Consider the following 24,178-nt stretch of genomic DNA (forward strand, 5'->3'; position numbering starts at 1 on the left):
CCCAATTGCTGTTTCGAAAATGAATAAAAAAAGCTGTCTTTTATGTGGAGATTTCATCAGTATCTATATAATAAACAGAACATTACATGGCCGCTTGGGAATACGAATTTTATCTTCTCATGCTGAAAGTATCTCTCACGAGTGAGCGCAGCTCACTCGTGAGAGATACTTTGAGCACTCGAAGATAAAATTCGTATTCCCGCGCGGTCATGTAATATCCTCTATGTCTTAGTTGTCTTCGAGTATCTTTTATTTCATTTTCTGATATATTTGCAAAATACTTCTTTGACCCGCAGATAGCAAATGTTAATCAAGGCAGGTCATTTTTTAAAATGAAGTAACTAAAATTAATTACACTGGCAATCAAACGGAAATGAAGAACCACAACATAAAATGACCTAAAGATACACAAGAAAAGAAACAAAAATAGGGAAAATGAAAGATTTTCATTTTAAAGGAAAAAATTTTAAGAGTTTTCTAGGTGTACGAAACATCTTGTAGAACTGGTTCAATTTGGTTCAATTTAGTTGTGTTTGAATTCTCTTTTAAGATTCACAACAAGATACACAAAAAGATACACAAAAAAATTAACAAAAAGACACAAGAAAAAAAAGGGAAAATGAAAGATGTTCATTGTAAAGGAAAAAAAGTCCTAGTGTTTTGAAGTGTATGAAACACGTTGTAGTAGTGGTTCAATTTGGTTCAATTTGGTTCAATTTGGTTCAAAGTTGTTGTGTTTCATCTAGCTCCATATAAGAATCTTCAGTCTCTAGAGTATTGAGAAGAGCTCTTTTTGTTTCTTTTTTGTAGGATTTCTTGGACAAATTTTTATGTTCATTATTTCCATATTGTGGAAGGTAGCAAATAATTGCTATTGTTCTGAAATGATACATCAACCTTATTTTTGTATTGAAGCAGTTCATTGTACCCTTTCTAAAGATTTAAAAGGAAAAAAAGTGAGATCATTGGTCAGAAACACCTGGACTAACTTTTTCACCAAGATCCTCTTTGCATAATAAATCATAGGAGGCGAAAGCTTGACCTTGCATTACTTTTACGATTATCTACTTTTGCTTAATTATAGAGTTAAGTCATCTTGTTTAAAATTAAACAGAATTTGTTTTTTTTCCTTATCTAGGTTTCTCAATCCCAAGTTATTTTTTGCAAAAAGGTTTTCCAAGCAAGCGTAGCCTTACAAGCTGACAAACATGTCTGAATCACCTACCCATGATCCTCTTGGTCGCTCAAGAACTGAAATTGATGTCGAAGTGACTATGGCCATTCTCGTCTGCCTCTCAGCCGTAGCCGGTAACTTGCTCGTTGTTTATGCTATTAACAGAGATTCCAGGCTTCACAACGTCACCAACATATTCATTTCAAATCTTGCATTGACTGACATTGCCGCGGCTACGATAGACATGCCATTCTGGATTGCGAGCCTTTATGCGGGGACCCGGAATTTCAGCCAAGTGTGGTGTCAGATAGCCGGATTAGCGTTTTCCATTTTGGCTGTGGCTTCCATATTCACCATCGGATTGATAACCTTCAATCGGTACCTAAAAGTCGTAAAACCCATCCTGTACAAAAAAGTATTCCCCAGTAAAAAAGCAGCTTGGCTGTATTGTGTTTTAGTTTGGCTGGTTGCCATTTTTCGTGGCGTGCCCATACTTAGTGGGGGGATAGGGGTATCATATAAGACAAAACTTGGCGTTTGTACTTCGGAGAGCGGCATACTCTCACAGTTGGTTACAGGAGTGTTTATTTACGGAGTCTTGATCATAATATTTTACTGTCACTTTAAAATCTACAAAGCTGTGAGAGAAAGCACGAACAATTTAAACGCTCATGGCGAAAGAAACGGCTCTTCAAATGATTCTCGACGTTCCGCTGACGTAAGAGTCTTAAAGACATGCTTCACTGTGGCCTGTTTCTATGTGATTACATGGTTTCCAATCTCCATTATCGTCGTCATTTGGCCTTTTGGGTATGATATTCCTCAAGTGGTTTGTACAGTAAGCATTTTCCTGATGTTCTCAAGCAGCCTTGTAAATCCATTTATCTATGGGGTTATGAATCCACAGTTCAAACTGGCTTTCAAGAGGGCACTTAGTTGTGGTCGCTATGGTAACGGAAACACTGATTTGAATCACTTAAGGAATAGAGTAAGACGCGAGGTTGCAAGAGGATTAGAGTCTGCAGCATAACTAAGATGATTCTTATAAATGAGACGATATTCTATATACAAAGCTAAAAGATTAGGAAAAAAATATTAAAATGTTTAAACCAAACGTTTTCGGCTGTTTGCCATCATCCTGATGATGGCAAACAGCCGAAATCGTTCGGTTTAAACATGTTAATAATTTTTTCTCAATCTTTTAGCCTTGTATATAGAGTATACTTTATTAAGCGAACATTATGGACAAATGAGACGATGTTTACGAAAACAATGATCATTGGGGCAGCATGTCAGTAAACAAAGTGGTGGCTGTAAGTAATTAGGGCTTCAGTTTTAAGCTGTCAACTTAACGCTGCGCGTCTTTTTCTGCTGTTTTATGACATTGTTAACTCGAAGAATTATTTTTTCATTTGTCCATAGCATGTTATAATTATAAATATTTGCTTCCATTTGATGTCTGTTTGCAGCCTTTCGCTGTTTCGTCAGAAACTGGCTGACCTCTAAATTTGTAAGCCCTTACTTGGAGAGCTTTGATTATTATCATTGAATTATTCAAGCAGCACGGTGAAAGAAATCTATTGAGATAGCTGATCTTCAAAAACCTCGGTGTACGAGTCGACGCAGCTTCCAAAAGTATTTACGAACAAACTTCCCTTCAGAGCGCAAGTAACGAAAGGAAACCCAGTTAAATTACCGAAAAGTTTACACATAATATTTACCAGTTTGGCTAACGATCAAATAAGGCTCCTGTTTTGGTTGTCAATTTTTAAATTAATGACGTTATCATGGCAACATCATTTCTAATGAGAGGTACATATATAACAAATTGGCAGTAGTTTAGCATGGTTTGTACTCCTATTCGTCAACGATATTCGTAGTCACGATAGTCAAAATGTTGTGGAATCACGAGGCGCAGCCAAGTGCCAAATTGAGCAAGTTTCAAAAACAAAAACGAGAAAAATATATTAGCGATACAAATGCGTTCATAGATTGGAACATTTTAACTGATAAATTTACCTCATTCATTTGTGAGCAATGTAACTTTTGTTATTTTTTGTTGTTTATTGTTTTGCCTCCATGTCATTAATCCTGATTACTGCAGATGCATAAGCATATTTGATACTGCGTCTATATCAATAGATTAGTTGACTGCATTATTTATCTAATTTATTGACTTTAACATACGATTCTCTTCTCCTCTTCGTACTTAAGAAAAATATGCCTCATCTGGAAAATCCTCTTTGATATTGTAAATAGATATTATGTATCTCTGAAGTGCCTAACCTTTTCAATTAGTTTATAGTAATAAGAGTTAAAACGAAACAAAAACGTGGGTAAGTGTTGATTAGGAATGTTAGTAGCTACGCGAGTAAACCAACAACAACAACAACAACAATTACAACAACATCTACAACAGAATGTTAACGCTGTAAATAGGTACCAAGTATATCGCCTTATGTTATCGATTTCCTCGCTATTATTGCAAGCATTTTAGAGAAATAAAGAGAGATTACAACTTTGTTTACTTTTCTAAAATATCCATAAACCTCATACTGATTGTCTTGCAAATTTATATTCTTAAATGTATATAAAGTGGAGAACGTAAATATTCGTAGAACAGTGCTCAATACATCAGTGTAGAGCGAAGTATATGTTTGTGGAGGAAAGAAACAAATAAACTACACTTTCATCCCGACAAGCCTGTTTCGTGGTTGCCCACTCATCAGGGGATTTAATAAGAATATTCTTTACCATCGCTTCTTATTTACAAAATAATTTACATAATAACAATAATTAACATATATCTAATCTATGCGGCGCGAAGTTTAACAGTTCAGCAGTTGCGTAGGAGAGCTTTATTTCTATGGCGGCAATAAGACAAGGTTTCATTGCGTTTGTTGAGTGTAGAAAGTTTCGGTCGGTAAATGATTAGAAATTTTTCCTTTAGGCAGAGGTTGTATCTTTTGCTTGAGCTGTTGTACGGTGAATGTGAAGACAGAATGCGCCATGAAATATAGTGTTCGATGTTGTTGTCTTTGAGAGTCCAGATGTACTTGCTTAGTTTAGATGAGTTTCGGTGTTTAGAGTGGCGGAACGATGCGGTATGGTTTCGATATCTTGTTTTGAAGTCGTTTTCCGTGAGTCCGATGTATCTTTCTGTTGTGTTGTTGTCGTTGAGTGTGACTGTAGCTTGGTAGATGACTGGTGATTGTAGGCAGTTTCCTTCGACTGGGGATGTGTTCTTTTGTCGGCAGTTGCATATCGTTTTGTCTTCAGCGGTATTAGGGTTAGCTGTGGCGGTGTCGTTGGCTTGCGTGTGTGACGTTAGAATCTGCTTATTGTGGTTGTCAATTATTTGTTTGGCGTTATTCATGCAGCTGTAACTTATTTTTATGGTGTTTCGGTTGAAGATTTTTCGGAGCTTTTGATCTTTAGGGAAGTGCTTGTCTATTAGGGCTAGGAACTTATATCCGATGTTGGTGCTGATGTTTTTGCTAAATGGAGGGTTGTACCAGATGAAGTTGTTGCGTTGTCTGTTTTTTCCGTTTGTTCGTTGTTTGAGGTTCATACTGTAGTGTGTAGTGGTTTCCGCTTTCGTCGAGTGCTTTCTGGTATGGAGGGACGGCTTGGTCAGAGGATGCTTTGTAGTAGGGTTTGGGCGAGGTAGGCACTGACGCGCCTACCACTTCCTTAACACATCATCAGTGTCCGACGACCGCGAAACATACGGCTTTAACTGAAAGAAAACACCACCGCAAGTGCCTGAGCTTAATGAATTCGAAGATAAGATGACTAACCTGATCTGAAACATCTAATTCAAAGCACCCCGCCCTTCCGAATTCCAGAAAAAATTGTCACGGCGCGTCGATTCCATCAACAAGGACAGTAACCTGTATGTACCAGCAGATAAAACCACGAATTTCTATGAGATGACTGCTGAACAAAAACATAGAGAAGGAGTACAAGAAAGCCCCCGATAACGCCGAAACGCATATTAACACCGAAGCGAAACACCTCGCCCAAACCCTAAAGATAGACGATAGAGTTGAACTGTTGGCACCTAATGAATCATTCATCACTTTGAAAGACCACAAGGACAACTTTCAGAACAACCCTACATGCCGCCTGATTAATCCAACCAAATCAGATTTAGGCAAAGTAAGCAAGCAAATCCTTCATAAGATAAACAAAGCCGTCATCGATAAGACCAACGTTCATCGATAGAAAAACACAAGAGCGACCCTCGACTCTACTTTCGCATGACCCATAATGCTTTGCGTCTTGGGGGGTAACCTGGACTTCAGTGGGCGCCATCTTGGATTCTCGTCGGACGAACTGGTTGTTGACATGTTCTAGAGTGGGTAAAAGTGACTTTTATTGTGCCCATGATTGCTCGAATAACCGTAAACGAAATCCAGAATTAAATTACTACAGAATTCCACAAGAAGAAAGGCGAAGAAGAGCTTGGTTGCAACGTATAAGACGAGAGAATTTCACTCCAACAGACAACACTCGTCTTTGCTCAGTGCACTTTGTTGGAGGTGCAAAGTCTGACGATCCAAATGACAAGGCATTCGTGCCATCAATATTCATCCACAGCCATAGTTCGATTAAGACATCTAGGTTGAGCAAGAACAGTTTAAAAACGGACACGACACAGTATGTTGAAATTCCAAAGCCAAAGCGAAGGAGACTTGAACTACATGTAAGTAAAGTTACAACTAGATCCTTGATTTGACACAAGCTTATTTGTTGTCTGTAACTCGAATGTAAGCATATGACTAAAATTTTTTAAATTTTTTTATGGAGCTGGTCCGCCTACTTGTGGGTCTTACATTAACAGACCTGGCCCTTAGATTTAGCTTGAGTAAAATATTCACCACTTGGGTAAATTTACGACATTCTTATTTGAAGGAACTGTGCTAGATACCCAGTTACTGTGAAGATCATGGCAAGGCAAAGCAGTTCTCAAAATTCCCTCATTTGAATGTTATTATTGACTGTATAGAAATTTTTGCACAAAAGCCATCTTCGCTACAGGCTAACAAGGAAATGTATTCAAATTATAAGAGCCACAGCACTTTTAAGTTTTTAGTAGCCATTAATACTTGCGTTGCTATTGTTTATGTTTCCAGGGCTTGGGGTGGGAGAACATCTGACAAGCACATTACAGAAAATAGTGCTGACTTCTTAGCAACATTGGAGCAGGGAGATGAGGTTATGGCTGATAGGGGGTTTGATATTAGTGATACAATGCGTGAAAGTGGGGTTAAGGTTACTATTCCGGATTTTAAAGGGCAAGGGAGGTCACAAGTGAAAAAAGAAGAGGGGGAAAGGTCTGAAAAAATAGCAGAAGCCAGGATTCATGTCGAAAGGGCAATTCAAAGGATCAAAACTTATCACATTCTTGATAATGAAGTTCGACTGAGTATGGCTCACTTGGCAGAACAGATTTTTAATGTATGTGCATATTTAGTTAATTTTCAGAAACCAATTTTAAAGTGAGCACAAACAGTTTTGAAACAGGAACTGGTTATTTTTATTGATTTCTTATATTTCTTATATTTTCATGTTTATAATATATTACCAAGTAAAAGTGTTAGCAACACCTAGAGTCTTGGCTGTGAAGCAAGTAAATTATTATTAAAGTCTGTAAATAGAATTACTTGCATATTATTCCATTGAAATATATTTTAGCAAAAAAGCTATACATGTCACCTGTATTAGAGTGATTTTCATTATGGTTAATCTTAATCTTCCTTTCAATTTTGATTATCCCTTGATAAAATAGGAAAAAACAATGCATAGTTCACCCATACTTCCAAAGCAGATTGAAATATCGTTACTCTTGCCTTAAGGTAGATAAAGTGGAGAAATCAATGCCTAATTTACCTATCCTCTCCAAACCATCCTTCACTCTAGGGTACGCGAGCTCCAGTAGCAGTACATCATAATAAAATTGCTCAAGTCTTGACAACTTAGTGTTCCAAAACTCAGGGTTGTATACTAATCGTTTAATAAATAACTTGATGCCATCTGAAGCAATAAAATCTGTCCACTTTCTTCCAGTGCAAAACAACTGCTGTTGAATTTGATAATAGTTTGGATGGTTTTCATTTATGCTATCAGTAGCTTTCACAATGTTAAGCCTCAAGAGAGCAGTTTCTAGTGTTTCACTGTCCTGGGGATGAATTTTCTTGACTTCAATGGAACCATTATCACCAACAAGTCCATCTGGTGAGGCACCCAAGAATGGACGGGACTTGGATACAAAAAGTCCACATGGCTGTACTTCATTCCCTGTGCATTTAGAATATTGATTAATAATTTCCGGTTCTGATTTGACTCCATCCTTTTATTGTGATTGAAAGGCTTTGTTGTAACAGAGAATTTCTTGCATGGCTTTGGTGGGGCTTGTTGTTTCTTTTATAAGAGCACCTTACACTTTGATGCAGTGATTCTAGGGAAGCGCTCAGCATGCCACTGGGAGCTCCTCGACTGTTCTCTTGTGGCATTTTCAATTTCATTAATTCTGTCGTCATCCACGCTAATCTTCTCAATGATTGAATCTGCTTTCTTAAGAATATCGGATAAGGATGCTGGATGATCCTTTATAGGGCTTATAATGTTCTCTTGTTTGGTTCTTTCATTATCTTCAAAATCAACTTGTATTTCATGACAAAAAACAAGATTTATGTCATCAGCTGTCATAAAATCAGGAAGATCATGAAGTACAGTTTCAGAAATAATAGAATTTTCTTTACTACCAAGAATATGGTAGATTGGTGGCAATGGACTACCTTGATTTGCATCATAAATATTTCTTTTCAAGTTAATTTTGTGTTCCTCCACTTTTTGTTTTTCCAGATCATCAATATCATAATATTTTTCTGTTATGGTTGGAGTAGGCTTCAATTTCTTTACAGGAGGCTCCTTTCCAAATTTGGCTTTTTAAAAATTTATGTCTTCCACAATCGTCATATCGAAACCGGAAACATTTCCATAAGCGACGATGAGCGATATGCTCCATTCATTCGTAGGAACCGTTCATGAGAATGGTTCACTATACCAAATGAATGAAAAGGGGATTATTGTCATGGACCAAGTTGCACGTTTCGAAGGGATTGGATCTTAGATGAAACAACTAACGCTTCAGGTCAACTTTGAAGCGTTACCGCGATCGATCGATAGCAGAATTGAGGCATTTTGCTTTGCAGTTCATCGTTATATCTCAAAAGCAAAAAATCGATACTATGCAAACATATCAATACCTACCTTGAACGCTTTAAACCTGCACGGGCAATAGATGGCTCAAGTAATCGATTTCTTAGGAGGTCACGCTATTTATTACAGATGCAGAGTTTGGTATTTAAGGCGAACCAATCACGTTGTGCGAATCATATTGGACGCAGCAGTGTCTTATTACGAATTTCCAGCAACGAATATTTTAGAGTGATAACGAAAACGTCGAGGTGCTAATGTGGAGACAAGACATTTGAAGGAACATTTCTAAGATCTCCAAAGTTTTACAAATAAATCAATACTTCGCTTTAACCCTTCAAATGCCCTGAGTGACCCACACATAATTTCTCCTTCAAATATCGATGCAATATCAAGTAGCAAGTAATGAGAATAGAGCAAATGATCAATTCGGCGTAATTAGTTGATCCTGTTCCAAATTCTCCAATTGTATGGCAGGCAGAAAGGAGAATAACTAATGAAATCTTGGTAGTCAACGGGTTAAAAACTGCTGCTGTTTCTCTAAGTCTCTTTGTATCAGTATATACAATTTAGAAATTTTAACCGGACAAGATTTTCACTTGAGACTGTGGTAAAAGACGGCCATAAAATTCACATCCAATAGCTAGAAGAATGACTACCTCAGAGCTCCTTTTGCTGTCACGTTATGAAATATCATGTTTACTCAGACAAATACGACAGAACCTTGACTAGTAATTAAAATTTAGCCCACTCGTGTGGTGTCATCGTCAAACTTAACGGGTCACTACTCAACGGAGTGTTTTGATTCCTTGTAGAGTTATAGAAGGAGTTAGACATTAAGGTAAGAAAAACACCAAATAGCGCAAAATTCCTCAAGAGGAACTACCTTGCTTCAATTTAGCGACAGGTTAACAGGGATTGTGCTGGCGTAGCCAGCAAACTTGAACTTCTTGGGCCAAATCTTCAAGATGCGCTAATCGTCTTAAATTGTGCTTTCAAATGATTTTCAAAATCATTAAAAGAGGAGTAGGTACGTGATGCTGACAATTTGTCTTCTTTTATTACCATGGTATACAAATGCTTATTTTTACTCTTCATGAAATTATCTCGATTGAAAACTCGATTAAATCTCCAAAACAATTCAAGAAATATCTGATGATATCCTTTCTCATGTTTTCGTGACGGAATCGCTGAAGTGTTATTTGTAGTATCGCCAAATTCAATTGCGAAGAGTCTCGTCGAAGATGTGGAGGAGTAACCTAATTTAGGCACGTGCCAGCAATAAATGATCACTAAGACACAGGAAATCCGGTTTCAACTCCTGCCTGCATTAGATAATTGGAAAGAGACTTCATTATCAAGGCAGTCAGCTAAGCATGTCTTGAAAACAACAGCTGAGTCATTTAAGTGCTTAGCACTCTGGTTTCACTTTTGAATGACGCATCTCTATTTGCGTTTTCACCTTGCCCTGAGAACCCCTCAAAGAGCAGTGAACGCATAGCCAGTCAACTGTTTCGTAAATATCAAGCTACTGGTGAGGTGCCAGGTTCTAGTGCATGTAAGACGTTTGAGAGCATTTGCGTAAGTGCAAAGGCAAGATTATTTCAAAGAGAAGTCCTGGCTAAGCATAGTTATGAAATTTGGGGGCACGGCAGGTCGTTTTCTCAAAATAAAGTATCACCTTTTCAATACAACAAGGGATAGGAGGGGCGTGGGTGGGGAAAGCAACCGGCACTCTATGTCATCCTTCCCCGCAGCAGCAACCTTGTTCTTGTGCACATGTTTCGAAATCGACTTTGATATAGCCTAAACGACGCTTAATCGATCAGTCCCGAAAATTGGCGATGGTTCGGTAGCAATGACGGGGAAAAGACTAACCATGCCACGCGCGTGGTCGACACAAATCTTGCATCCCGCAAACTGTATCCGCAGCTCGTGGAGACAAAAGAAACGCCTCATTACAAATTCAAGCAAAATGGACACAGAAGTCGTTGATTCCGTGAAAGGCACCAATCACAGATGTGTCACTTGCATCATAATTTATCAGCACAGTGTCAATTAGGATCGCGTTATTATTTAAACCCTCATTAGTTTGTTTAGCTTTCCGTGTGCTTTTTGCGAGGTCAGTGGCCCAAACTCGTGGTATTTCTAACTATTAGTGCAAAAAATTTTGGAGTTACCAAAAATCTTGGTCTCTGCCATGTGAGTTAACCAATGAACGAACAGTCTGGGCAAAGCTAAAGGATCGTGCACATGTATTTATATTTATTAAGAACAGGCACACACCAATAGATAAATAGATAATAATCTAGATAGATAGATAGATAGATAGATAATAATCTTCAGACAGGGTGCGTTCTCAAAGAAGTGGTTTTCAGAACGGCCCTGTTAGCACCCACCCAACCCACCCCAGGGGAGGACATCCATCACACAGTATACTCGTGCGTGGGCAATTAACGTCTCCTACCCCTAACCCTGCAGGAGACGGGACCTCCATTTATTCGTCCCTATCCGAGAAGACTAGAATATCTAACCATTTCTTGATGTTACAGAAAGGAAGCATATTCTTCTCAGTTATTTTAATACCTTGAGTGTTGGTCCGGCCGGGGCTCGAACCCTCGACCTCCCGCACAACAGTCCAGCGCTCTATCCATTCAGCTAACCGGGAGGCGTGTCCTTGGCTTTTCCTACTACGACAATGTCTTTCATGGTTTTCTTTCAGTTATTAACAATTAAACCGCCTCCATGAATCATTTCATACTAGTTCATGCACCATTTTGACTTAGGTCTGTTAGGTCTCGCAGAAATCCGCTCAAGCTCTTGGAAATCTAGGATCTGCGTCTTGCAAATCGTACAAAAATAACACTTAAAGGAGACCGAACTTTCCTTTGTAAAAATTGCAAAATTAGGGGTCCAATTTTTCCATGAGTTAGCGATTATTTCGCATCAGATTTCATAGGTTTCCTTTGTATGGAGTGAGAGATCGATCAGTGAGCTTCATTCTTGTTTGAATGAGAAATTTGAAAAACGTGACTTCGCGGTGATGTCCTTAAAATTTGAACTTCGTGTGCGATCCGCGTGAGGATAAAATACGCACGTTGTTTGCATGAATTATAGACTTACACCTTAACTTTGTCTTCGACAATAGCTGAACAATCTGGTCAATCTCTGCATTTCGGCCATCTCCATCGGTTTCATTCAATCGTTGAAATTTCAACGCCATCGAAATAAATTCTTTGCTCTTACTGATTTCAATCTCACATATCTCTCTTACGTTGTAGCCATAATGCCTGTTTCTTCTTTTTTATCCTCTAATGTCGAATGCACATTTTCGTGACAAGTGTGTGATATTACAATACACCTACATAAGTTTCACTCACGGTGATGCAAGCTCGGTTACCACCGTTCCGTCTTGACCGGTTATCGATCCTTAACGGCTGTAGCGGCTGATTATCATGCAAGGAATGATACGTAAAAATATCCCTTAGAGTAGCAACTTAAGGGCAAAGGTAAAAGCTATCCCACTGGGTAAATGTCAGGCGTCCGAAGGTTTGTAACTACAGATCATTGTAGCTCATATCACATGCCATTTTAACTGAAAGCAAATTACAAGAATATAAAGTACTTTAAATATCATAAAGGTCTATGAGTGAAGTGTTAAAGAATGTTCTCTCGGCTTTCATAAGGACCGCTGACCTAGCCGGTTTCATTGAAGATGGGTCAGTAATAACGCTATGGAAAAAAACCAAGATAGGTAAAAGGTTGTTGAGGGTCAGAAATTTGAAAATTTTTTTAAAATGTTTAGTTGAAGAAAGTTAAAATGATGTCAATAACGATTACAAGAACTCAACATGGGCTAACATTATTCTTGAGGGTTGTTGTTCTTGAGCGTATGTGGGAACGCATAAGTTTCTTTCATTTGTTCCAGCTTCCTGATGTTTTGAACTTGCTATTTATTTTTGGGAGCGTCAATTGATTAGTGTAATTCAACAAAAGAGTTTATTTTCTTGGGAACAGATATGTTTTGGACCCCTCTCAAAGGCTTTTTAACCCTTTCCTTGCGGCGACATTGACAGTTTCATGCCGATGTCGAACAAAAAGCACCTCTTTTACTATACCGTTCGGTTGCTGAATTATCATTAAAGGAGGGCGAGGACACAAGCCGTTAGAAATTCTGAAAAACATAAGAACTAATGTGCGTTTGTTTATACTTTCAGTTGCCTGATCATAAGCAGCTATCTTGGTGTGGTTCTTGGTTCTCTGTGATAGCAAAATAAGTTTAGCTTTAGCAAAAGATAGCGGCTTCTGCAAAGGAAATCAGGTCTTTTCTTTTTGTTTTTGGTAGGGTTGGGAAACTTATTCACTTAAGTGGGACCTTTCGTTTATTTCGGATAAAGCTAAAGAACGGTTGGTTCGAGCTTGCTTTTGCATTACTGTTATTCCTGTTATAGGACAAAGTCGAGGCTGCAAACATTGAGTTCGACCAACATCCACGCGGGGCCGGTTTGCGCCCAGAAATTCCATCTGATCGAGAAGTTTTCTACCCATAGTTTTTTGATGATCTAAGATCATTGCACCCAGGTAAGTGTCTCAATTCCAAAAATCTCCGCCTACTACGCTGAAAACGAGCGATTTGTACCATCATTTCCAAGTTCGTTTCTTCCTACCTATGCTTTGAATGTGCAGACTGGGCAAGGCGACGGAAGGGGCTAGAGTCTGAGGCCAATTCTCTTTCTACCGAGAGTGGTTCGGTTGATTTATCTACAACACTTAGCTCATCCCCACAGTGACACCTGACCTTAATTCATTGTCCCGTTCAACCAATCAGACAGCGAGGTGACACGTAATCAAATTAACAGCATTCTAACGAAATTGTCATATATTCATCAAGCAGTCACTCAATGATCCAGATCTAGAGAAAATAATGTTAATGTCCCATTATTTTCATTTATTAAAGGAAAGCTTTATGGTGCATTAAAATCTAGAAATGTGGGTTGATTGAATAATGGCCCTTCATACTAAAAAGTGTTAATTTTAACAGTTGTTTAAAAATTTGTTACTGTTGTTTAGTTAAATATGTTGGAACTTGATTAATTTCATTTCCCAGCTCTTATCAAATAAAGACATTAGAAGTTCCATTGTAATGGTCAAACGTTTTCCAAAAACAAGATGTCGGCGTGTTTACTATTTAAGTAATGGTCGTTTGGAAAGAAATGGAGAAAGATGAAGAATTAAGTTACCAATAAAGAAGTGGCATGAATGACCGGGAACGTGTTGGGTTTAAGCCTGGTAATTTGGATCTGCCGACTTACCTGAGGGTCCTTTATACGAAATTGACCACCGATGGAGCTATTCTGAGACCTTAGTAATATAAAGTTTTAAGTGAGACAGAATATCATAGGGGAATATCGTACTTTTGAAGTAATAGTGTTTCCTCATGAAATGACCTTCACAGCGCTGAAAGGAGCAATTTTATAAACTTTAGCCTCCGTTGCGCGATTTTCACCTGGGCAAGATTTTTTACGTCCTGAAGACTAGGAAAGTGAGTAGAAAAGGCATAAAAATCGTGCCCTTCGCTCCATCGAAGGCAAATAGCATTTGTCAATGCAGAAACCTGCATGGAGTCATTTTGCATGTTACTCCTTACACCTCTCGGATATCCATTACATGCCAGTGCTGATACCTGAAAGTTGAAGCCCAAAGATTATTTTTCGATTTTATGTTGACTCCAAGTAGTAAATGGTCCGTTAAATGCAAATACTTCAAACATAACCAAACTGAAAGGACCTAAGATTTTTGCAAGAAGCCGATACGACTGTTAAATGCAAACCAGGGCTCAATGTCTAAAAATCGCAATGGCTGCGGTCACACCACAGACTTTTGCATTTGGGAAATGACACCTGATGATAGTCCACCCACGCAAAACTTAAATTTACGTACACGATTTATATGTTCCTTGTCAATCTTTAGAGGGATGTGAGCTAAAACCAATTTTAAGGCCCATCTTATTTTCGCGTTGTTTCACTTAAATCACTGCTATGTTTTTGTTTAAGTTTGCCCTAAATGTCTTTTTGGTCCTTTATCTATGGACGACCTAAACTGGGTAACTTGAAATTTTCCAATACATACCTTGAAGGTTGTAGAATCAATCAAGGCAACTCTTTGCGGATTTTCCAACGCTCTTGTGCTGGCCATGAGGGCCAAGAAGAGAACGTAATCTAGTCAGCTATCCTGTAGGATCTACAAATTCGAAGTCAAACAATTTGATTTACCACAGAATATATGTGCCACGCTCCGATGCTACTACTGCACCTCAAAGACTTAATGGTGAGTTATAAAGCCATTAGCAACATTCCTAGCATTGAATTAAAATGTGGCAGTAGCGTGCAGAAAAGGAAGCTCTAAATAATCCCTTCCCTTGACGTAAGAATTAATTACCTCGTCCTTTTTAAACTCTCTTGGCCATGGACTTTTCAGATCCTTTCGCCTTCTATGTTTTGTTATCTTCCACAAATCTTGATAGGTTCCATTTGCTTTAACCGGCAGTTGTTGCTTTTGCATTTGTTTCATAACGTTTTCAGGCTTGTTAATCAAGTCTACTTTGAATTCTTCCGATGCTGTATCCTCAACTCGCCTTACATGCTCTGTTATCTTCCGCAAATCTTGATACGTTCCATTTGCGTCAACTGGCAGTTGTTGCTTTTGCATTTGTTTCGTTGCGTTTTCAAGCTTGTTTATCAAGTTTACTTTGAATTCTTCCAATTTTGTATCCTCAACTCGCTTTATATGCTCTGCTATCTGCTGCAAATCTTGACACGTTCCAGTTGCTTCAACCGGCAGTCGTTGCTTCTACATTCATTTCATAACATTTTCAAACTTGTTAATCAAGTCTGCTTGAATTCTTCCAATGCCGTGTCCCCAACTCGCCTTACATGCTCTGTTATCTTCCACAAATCTTGATACGTTCCATTTGCTTCGACCGGCAGTTGTTGCTTGTGCATTTGGTTTCATAACGTTTTCAAGCTTGTTAATCAAGTCCACTTTAAATATTTCCAATGTTATATCCTCAACTCGCCTTATATGCCCTGTTATTTTCCGGAAATCTTGAGAAATTGCTTCAAATTGCATTTGTTTCGTAATGTTTTCAAGCTTGTTAATCAAGTCTACTTTGAATTTTTCCAATGTTGTATCCTCAATTCGTTTTATATGCCCTGTTATATTCCGCAAATCTTGATTAATTGCTTAAAATTGTAATTTGTGCTATAACGTTTTCAAGCCTGTCAATCAAGTCTACTTTGAATTCTTCCAATGTTGTATCCTCACCTCGCTCTAGAAGCCTAAAGTGCGCAATGAGATCTCGCCGTCAATCAAAGAAAATTTTGATGCAAATATGGGAAAAAAGCGACAGTTACAGTTAATAAAATCAAGGGAAAACTATTTTCTTCCTTGCATGCATGGCAGCTACGAGCAGGGGTGCTGCAGTGGTGAGAGCGATCGCCTCCCATCGGGTTCGATTCCCTTTCCCGGTGTCACATGTGGGTGGTTAAATTTGTTGTTGGTTTCATCCTTGCTCTGAAAGGGTTTTCTCGAGATCTTTCGGCTTTCCTTGCCCCACCAAAACCAACATTCCAAATTCCGAGTCGATCTGGGAGCAGTGGACAAGAAGAGCCACCTAGTGTAATTTCCATTTTCTTAATTCATTTATTTGTCATTTTCTTTATTCTTTCGCGAGGCATATTCTTTCGAACTGGAGAACTGAGTTCTGAAGTTCAACCCCAGATCATGGGAAGTTGTAGTTCATATGTTTGTTTATTTTTGTTTTGTTTCTTTTTTTTTTTCAAAACGGCACACCATAACGATGTTTCTTTAACAATATTTTGGCCACAAACATGTGCAAGTTGTTAAGCAGGATTAAATTTCAGTCTAACCAGAGTTATTACTTACACGATCTCAACTTTTGCGGCTTTGAAGATTGAATCCTGGTAGTATTTTTCTTTTAATGATTAGTAATAGACCTTGCGGACACCTTTCTACAAATGGAACGTGAGATAGTGATCACTTAAACATCACATCCACACTGAGTGGAACTTAACTGAACTGTCTGTGTAATGAACAAACATTTAATCCCTTACTTGTTGTATTCCGACCACATTCAATTCACTCGCACGTTTCACCCTCACGACCACTCAGTTAAATCCATCATTCTTAAAAACTTTAAATTACTTCAAAACGATCCAGAGACAAGCACTATCTTTTTGCAGCCTCCTCTCATATCATTCAAACGCGACAAAAACATAGGCAATTTATTGGTCAGAAGTTCTTTTCAGACTAACGACCAACCAGACACTTTTAAATGCGCTCGTGCACGATGCAAAACGTGTCCTTTTATTCACAACACTGATAAAATATCGGGACCCAAACGATCCATTAAGATCACCGATCACCTCACGTGCACCTCCGCCAATGTAATCTATTGCATAACTTGCACTTATTGCAAAAAGATATATATCGGCGAAACAGGCAGAAGACTAGGTGACTGATTCCGAGAACACCTTCGAGACGTGGAGAGGAATGACAAGGACACATCGAAACCAGTCGCTAGACATTTTAATTTACCCAATCATTCTAAGCAACATATGACAATCTGCGGTCTTTCCTTACACTTAGGTAGCACGGAAAGCCGCAAAACTCTTGAGCAAAAGCTCATCTTTCAAACCGGCAGTCTAAATCCCACAGGTATCAACGAACGCTTTTCATTCCACTAATCTATTCGTGTTTTTCTCGTTGCCATGTTCCCACTAATCACCTAGCTCCATTTTCTGCCTTTAAAAGCACACACAACCCACAATTCCTCTATTCGCTCCGACGAAGGGCTAACGCTCGAAACGTCAGCTTTTATAACCGTAACGGTGGCCAATTTACCATTTCAACTTTGTTGATACATTCAAATTATTTAATCCCAAGGATTGGAGGACACAAGCCGCTTTCCAATACATACGGTCAAGTAGCAAACATACATCTCACGATGGGCTTAGGTCAACTTTACTGAACTTAACTTCCATTCCCAATCTGTTTTTTTTTTTTTTTTCAACGTAACTTAACTTGCTAGCAAGGCTTAGAAATCGACCTCTTTAGCCTGCTAGTGGAAGAAACTAGAATGTAGCAAGGAAAAGGGGGCTGCGCAGTAACCTCTAAAATCGATAACTCACGGACTCTCGCCGGTGCGCGCAAGCATAAGACACCTTTCTAGATCGCGTAATAGTGGCTAATTCTTAACTCCTTAATGGAAGAGAGTGAAAGATATGGAACCTTCCAAATGACCATTTTTTAAGAAGATCGGCAAAAGCGTAAAACTGGGCCAATACGATCAATGAAGATAACAGTCAAACTTCTCATTAAGTCAACCGTTTGACAACTTTCAACTACAGATGTCCTCACTTATGACCCCCGACAGGCTTCACTATCTGTAATGAGTTGCGCGAAATTTTCTCCATATTACTCACCACTATCAGCATTTTCGCACACTCTAGACATGGAAACATTGTAACGAAGGCAATGGAGCCGTCGAGATCAGCTTGGCCAGCAAGGCGCACAGCGTTGGCTTCTACGTGAACAACCAAATCAGATTTTTCTTCTTTTTGCTAGTTCTGTCCTTCATTTTCGACTCCGGGTGGAAATCCATTATATCCGACGCTTAAGACCTGTCAACGGTTAGAAGCTCAACGGTTAGAGCTTTGGCTGCTGCATTTGGCCTTTCTTCCTTCGGTTTTGAGGAGTATCTGAAAGAACTAAGAAACGGTATGCACTGTTATCTCTCACTTACCCATTTGTGGAATTTGTTGTGTAATTTTGGAATATCGCAGAATTAATCAAGTTAGTTAACTATGTTCCACCTGATCTGAAATCGAAGAACTTCTTGACGTAAAAGCTCCGGCGACGGGAGATCATCTTTGTAGGTGTTGATGACCTCATCGGCGTTTGGTAAATAACCGGCGGGCTCTGTCACACAGCACTGACGGTACGAGACAGAGGAGGCCTGGCGCCAACACAGATCTGTTCAGAGGAGAGAAGAGCCTCAATACTTCAGTCGAACAAAGAAATGAACGAGCTGATGGGGAGGTAAAAGAAAAAGGCAGCAATTCAATAGAGATTTAACCCGAAAACTCATTACCGGAAAATTGCTCATCCAGTTCAGCTTTGATATGGTTAATAAGTGGAACGGCCACGTTCCGCTGATAGTTCTGCTCGGGATTGTCAGCAGGGGCATTGCAACGATGGGTCTGGCGATCAGCCACCCATGGACATGTTAGGGGCACCATCGTACCTCTGACCCCTCGCGTTCTTTATTTCCAGACCAAGACCTTGCAAAGTAGACACTATCGTTTCCGCTATTACCTCGCCGGTTATTTGAGGCAGATAAATAAAGGCAATAAAGTCCTCCTGACATCGTTGTTCTTGTCGATAAAGCGTGCACCCAACGCTAGTTGCTCTTTGTTGTAACTCGTTACCTCGTCCGCCATTATACTGTAGAGCTTGGCGGCCTTGGTTTCCTCTAGCAGATTCTTTAATATCATATCCTGTCCAATAATTTCAATTATCTCATTTTGGATTAAAGGCGACATGTAAGTAATGTTGCTGCTCGAGAGTTGGATATTGTCTAAGTGTTGTTTCAAAATGTCGTCGTGGTTAGCTATCATCTGCAGAGCCGCTAAGAAATTGCCTGTACTTCCACAATTGTCTTCGTTCAAGACTTCGTTATCTCTACGCAGGGCAATGCATTGTCGACCACGGAAAAGAATGCCGGGCTTCTGAAACACATTAATAACGATGTACCTATTTCTGATAATATTCTTCCGCTTTTCGTCATCTATTCGGTTGTTCACGTTTTGCTCTGGGTTTCCAACCGAATCATGAAGGAAGGATTCGGTAGCAATCATTGCATCGAGACGGTACTTCATTTGCTCATGTCTTTTTGCTTTTTCTTGAAGCTTATGCCAATTTATGAAAGGCTTGTTAGCAAAAGCACCCTTGTCTTTCCTGCCATGCATAGGTATCATCAAAGCACAGTGTTTACAGAATAATCAATCTACTGAAGGGCTGTAGACCATCCACGAGTACTCCCTGAGGTATCGTGACTGAAACCCTCTTAGGCACTGATGACGAAATCCCGTTGGAAACTTATAGTTAATCGGTGGCACAAGATGACTTTTAATCAAGTGACACTTCTGACCAACTGGCAGCTTATTTGCGGAAGAACCAAATTTCTCAGAGGCCGTCGAAAACTTCCCGATGTCATTTATTTCTTGTTGCATCATTGGTTCTAAGTGATGCCGGTTAGATTGTCATCAGTATTCTCAGGTACTGGAGCTTGCGAAGTCTGTACAATTTTATAAACAATGCGGAATCGTTAAGAAAGTGCATATCGGCTTTTCATAGAATATTATCATGAGAAATGACGATAAGAGACCAAGAGAAACATAAAATGTATTTTCCCTCTTTGTGTCTCAAAAACTTCTATTTTATGGTTTGGGATGTCTGTGGATTGCTGCTTTCTATTAACTCTCCCCCAGTCCCTCTCCCAATTGTTAATCTGTGTTCCTTCACTGGCTTTTTATCAAGCGAGTTTGTTTCGTATCGAAGAATAGTCACTAAATCTCAGAGCATAATAATTGGATCAAGACTGGTGGTCATTGCGAAAATAAGTATGATTTACCTTCTATATCTCGCTGTAAAACTGTAGTTAACTGAGATAGATCTGAAGTCGTGACAGCTGGGCTGTCATCGAAGACTGCACTGTCATTGTCAGCGTCTGATGGCTCTTGACGGAGTACTGACCCATGTATCGAGAGACTGGCAAGATTTAGCTGCAGCCTTCCTCTTTCTATTTTCCTGTTCTCTCCTACCCATAACGTATTACACAAAAAACTAATTTTGCATCTTCGGGCGTTCATGCTCGTACCCGACGCGTTAGCAGACGTGTCTGAGAGATCGCTCATTTAATTGTCAATGGCTCGCTCGTCTAAACTCCCGTGCAAAGCGTGCGCACGTTAATTTCATTTAGATAAGCTCTGACATCTGTGCGCTCATTGAAATGTTCTGAATGGCTCGGGCTACTAGAGCGCAGCTGGTTTTAGTTTCCCAGTGAATACATCACTTCGATCTTTGATTTTGTTTAAGTATCACTGTTAAGTCTTAAACTTCAGTTTAACCGACTGCACTCCTTAACTTGGATATTGAGTATCAAAATGCGGACCTTTGGGGCCTGTGGAGGGGGGTTGCGAACGCGCCCCGTGCACCCCACTAGTTACGGGCCTGCTAGGTGACCTTAAAGCTAGGTATACATAGAGCGGGTGACCTCAACAAGATTCTCTGGAAGAGCCTCAAGATACCGAAACTTTGAGTTTGGTTTATTTTCTTGAATTTTCTCCTGTTTTGCATCACATTCGCCCCTGTGTTTATCTTTGGCAAGCCAAATTAATTTTCATGAAATCCTCTAAGATAATAATATCTTTCACCCTGAAACTCAAAATTTCACTGATACAGAAAACAGCTTAGCGGACGCATCTTGCTCCTCGGACAAATTGCGCTTAAGATCAGAAATTCTGGAATCGATGACGGAAGAAATAATTGCCAACAATTCAGAAAGCGTTGACGAGATGGCTTCTTTTATTACCTTCTGTGCTCCAGGGTCGGAAAAGGTCGAAGTCTAACAGCCAGATCCTCCTCCCTGTTCCTCGGACTTATCCAGAACCTGCGTAAAGTAAATCAGTGCTGGTAGCACGCCGAGAGAAAAAACTATGGACCAAACACTCCTTAAATAGCTAATACGAAAAACCTAAGATACTACATACCATACTAGTTGCAGACGCGTAGCGTGGTCATTTTTTCAAGTAAGCACAAGTACATATGATCTAGAGACCTAAGTAAACTCAGTGAAAAATACTGCGTTCTTTATGTCTGGTTTGAAATAGTTGTGTGAATACAAGTAGAGAACAAAGCGTCTTGCCCTTATTTTGAGTAAACTTGGCACAAACACAACATTGCTTTCAAATTTTTCTGGTCACTTCAAGTACGCACGTGCGTATATGCGTAGAGGACGCAGCGCACCTGAGTTGACGCCCATCCTGGTAGGACACCTACTAATGAACGGATCCAAAAACGCTTAGACTACAAATATATGCTAAACTTTGTATCGAAAATACTGTGCTATGCTTCTAACGCCTCCTTCACTCAGAGATCTTTCACCTTTAATTGTGAACGGTACGCTTTTAATTGATCTTTAATTATCTTTAACCGTTTAAATGTTTTGAATTTTTTTCCTTTGAGACTTGTATTTAAAGGCCGAAACAGACTTTAATTTGTTTAAATGAAACTTTTTAACTTAATTTTGTGCGGATTTTTGCGCTTTTTTTCTCATAATTTAAGGCGCAAAGATGACATCCGCAGCTTTATTAACTTTCCCGAAAATAATATCCAAGAAGACCCTGGCAGATAGATCGTTTAGTTGTGCCGCCCCTAGACTTTGGAATCTGCTTCCTACCACAATAAGATCTATTTCCAGTTTAGATATTTTTAAAATTAGACTTCAAACTTTTTTATTTAATAGGGCGTTTAATTAGTTACTATAGTTGTTATAATGAAATTGCATTATTGATGAATTATTTTATTTATTTATTTATTTATGGAATTTTAGAATTGTAATTTTGAACTTTTATTTTATTTTTGATTTAATATTTATTGTAAGGCGCAGTTGAATATTTTTACAGAAACTGCGCGGTATAAATGTAAATTTAATAATAATAATAATAACAATTTTTTTTTGCATGGCTAAAGACAGCTGGAAATTCACAATTGGCGTTCCCAAAACAAGTTGAAACTTCAGGAAGCTGGATCAAATAAAAGAAACTTATGCTTTTCTAAATAATCTTTAACCTGACGATGACAAACAAATGCAGCAACCCTCAAGAATAATTTTAGCCTATTTAAGTTTCTACATCATTACTATTATTCATTCAATTTTTTTGGAAAATTTTGAAAAAAGTTCAAATCTTTGATCCTCAACAACCCTTTTATCTCATTTGTTTTCTTTTCCTCGTTATCAGGAAGAATGGAATGCATTAGAGTAAGGACGAATAAATTCGCTAGATCTGGCAGAAGTACCACGTTATAATGTTGTATTGAGTGTGAGATTGAGAAATAATCATTTGACACTTTTTAGCGATGGTTTTGTATAAATTACGAAGTCCCAGGTGGCGAACATGCAGCCGTTGTTACCATGGCAACAAGAGTAGTGCAACCTTTAAAAAGGGCATTTTGGGCATCCCCTACGACTCCCTAACTGTTAGCAAAATTTGAAAGAGGGTTGAAAATTTTCATATCCGAAGATGTTTGATTCTTACGGAGATTAGTTCTTATAGTGACATCTAGTTCTTAAAAGCAACATCAAAACTTAAGTTGACAGCAAATTGAGCGAATCTGGACCATTTATTTACAAAATGTGATTCCATTAGATCCATCCGATCTCTTTTAAATAGGTTAAAATATGCAAGCTTAGTTTTGTACCTTTTACAATTAATTTTATTAATCAAAAAATGGTTCTGAATTTGAATTTCAAAGTGAATCCGCACTGAACCTTTTTTCACGCATCCAGCCCGTGAACTCTATCTCAGTCCGAAGGAACCACTTCTCCTTTCATGATATGGTCTTTCCCTCTTTTTTAATTTTTTTTTTTTTATCAGTAAATGGTTTTGGCTGAATGCCCGAGTATATTGTCACACAAGAATCACTAACTTGAGATTGCGATCCAACACCTTTGCTTTTATTCGCAGAAAGTCTTCATTAATTCTTGCTTCTTTCGTCTCCGCTCTTTTTCAAAGAAAATATCCAAGATTGCATTTAGAGTGTATGCTTACAGAATTTGACTCTATTCTCTAAATGTTTGTCTTTTTCATTCTGATTTCTGTACTTATGAATTACCATTTCATGCAAGAAATTCACCACCTTTGACACGTTTTCAATAGTCTATCGTTCGCTTTAAATATCAGCTGCTGACATATTTTTTCGTTAATTGAGCATTTCGGAGGATTAGTCTCGGAGAATTTAACAGATTAACGTATCGGAGACTACATTTGTGCTAAAAATTAATTCAGAAATGACCGAAATATTAAAATTTCAGACGGAGAAAACGGACAGTACACAGAACCTTATTTTCTCATTTGGTTTATCAATGCGTTAAGTATAAGCCGGAGCGATGAATGCACTTTTCTTTCGAACAAACACAATTTTCATTCAAAATTTACGCGTGTACGGAAAATTTTTGTCACGGAAATAAGTCACATTGAAAGAGGAAACCTTTTGCACGACCGACTGCAAACAACTATCGATCGTTTACGAAACGTCGATAACTATATGGCCATTAACCTTTAGTGCTCATCAAAAGGATTGTGGGTTACCGTGAAGATCCTCTTGGTTATTCCTCTACGCTATAGATTTATCATTGCTCCAGCTTGCCGACCATCAAATTCACCTGGGACTTAACGGGAAAAACTTCTCTTCAGCTCGCAATCATCGTCGTAACTATCGCTTGTCCATTCACTTTTCTTTTAAACATCTTGGTGATTATAGCGATAAGAAAAGTTAGAGAAATACGAAAAAACTCTAACATTCTGATCTCTAGCCTAGCCGTGGCTGATCTTTCACTTGGCGCAGTTTATATGCCACTGACAATCAGTTTGGATGCGCTTATTCTTCGAGGAAATGCATCAAATAGCGTCATCTGCA

The 24,178-nt window shown here is 38.7% G+C and overlaps 1 protein-coding gene and 3 pseudogenes across 1 annotated transcript; 2 read left to right on the plus strand and 2 right to left on the minus strand.

Annotated features, from left to right (window-relative positions):
• The first annotated feature begins 1,208 nt into the window (after positions 1 to 1,208).
• On the plus strand, positions 1,209 to 2,204 carry LOC111336894 (melatonin receptor type 1A-A-like). The gene has a single exon (XM_022943064.2). It carries the CDS (start codon positions 1,209 to 1,211, stop codon positions 2,202 to 2,204), a length of 996 nt encoding a protein of 331 aa, XP_022798799.2.
• A 3,761-nt stretch (positions 2,205 to 5,965) lies between these two features.
• On the plus strand, positions 5,966 to 6,697 carry LOC148720036 (uncharacterized; annotated as a pseudogene).
• A 275-nt stretch (positions 6,698 to 6,972) lies between these two features.
• Positions 6,973 to 10,600, minus strand: LOC148720037 (uncharacterized; annotated as a pseudogene).
• A 992-nt stretch (positions 10,601 to 11,592) lies between these two features.
• On the minus strand, positions 11,593 to 19,446 carry LOC148720038 (uncharacterized; annotated as a pseudogene).
• Between the last annotated feature and the right edge of the window lie 4,732 nt (positions 19,447 to 24,178).

The sequence above is a fragment of the Stylophora pistillata genome, chromosome 11 (genome assembly GCF_964205215.1).
Source record: "Stylophora pistillata chromosome 11, jaStyPist1.2, whole genome shotgun sequence".
NCBI classification, from domain to species: Eukaryota; Metazoa; Cnidaria; class Anthozoa; order Scleractinia; family Pocilloporidae; genus Stylophora; species Stylophora pistillata.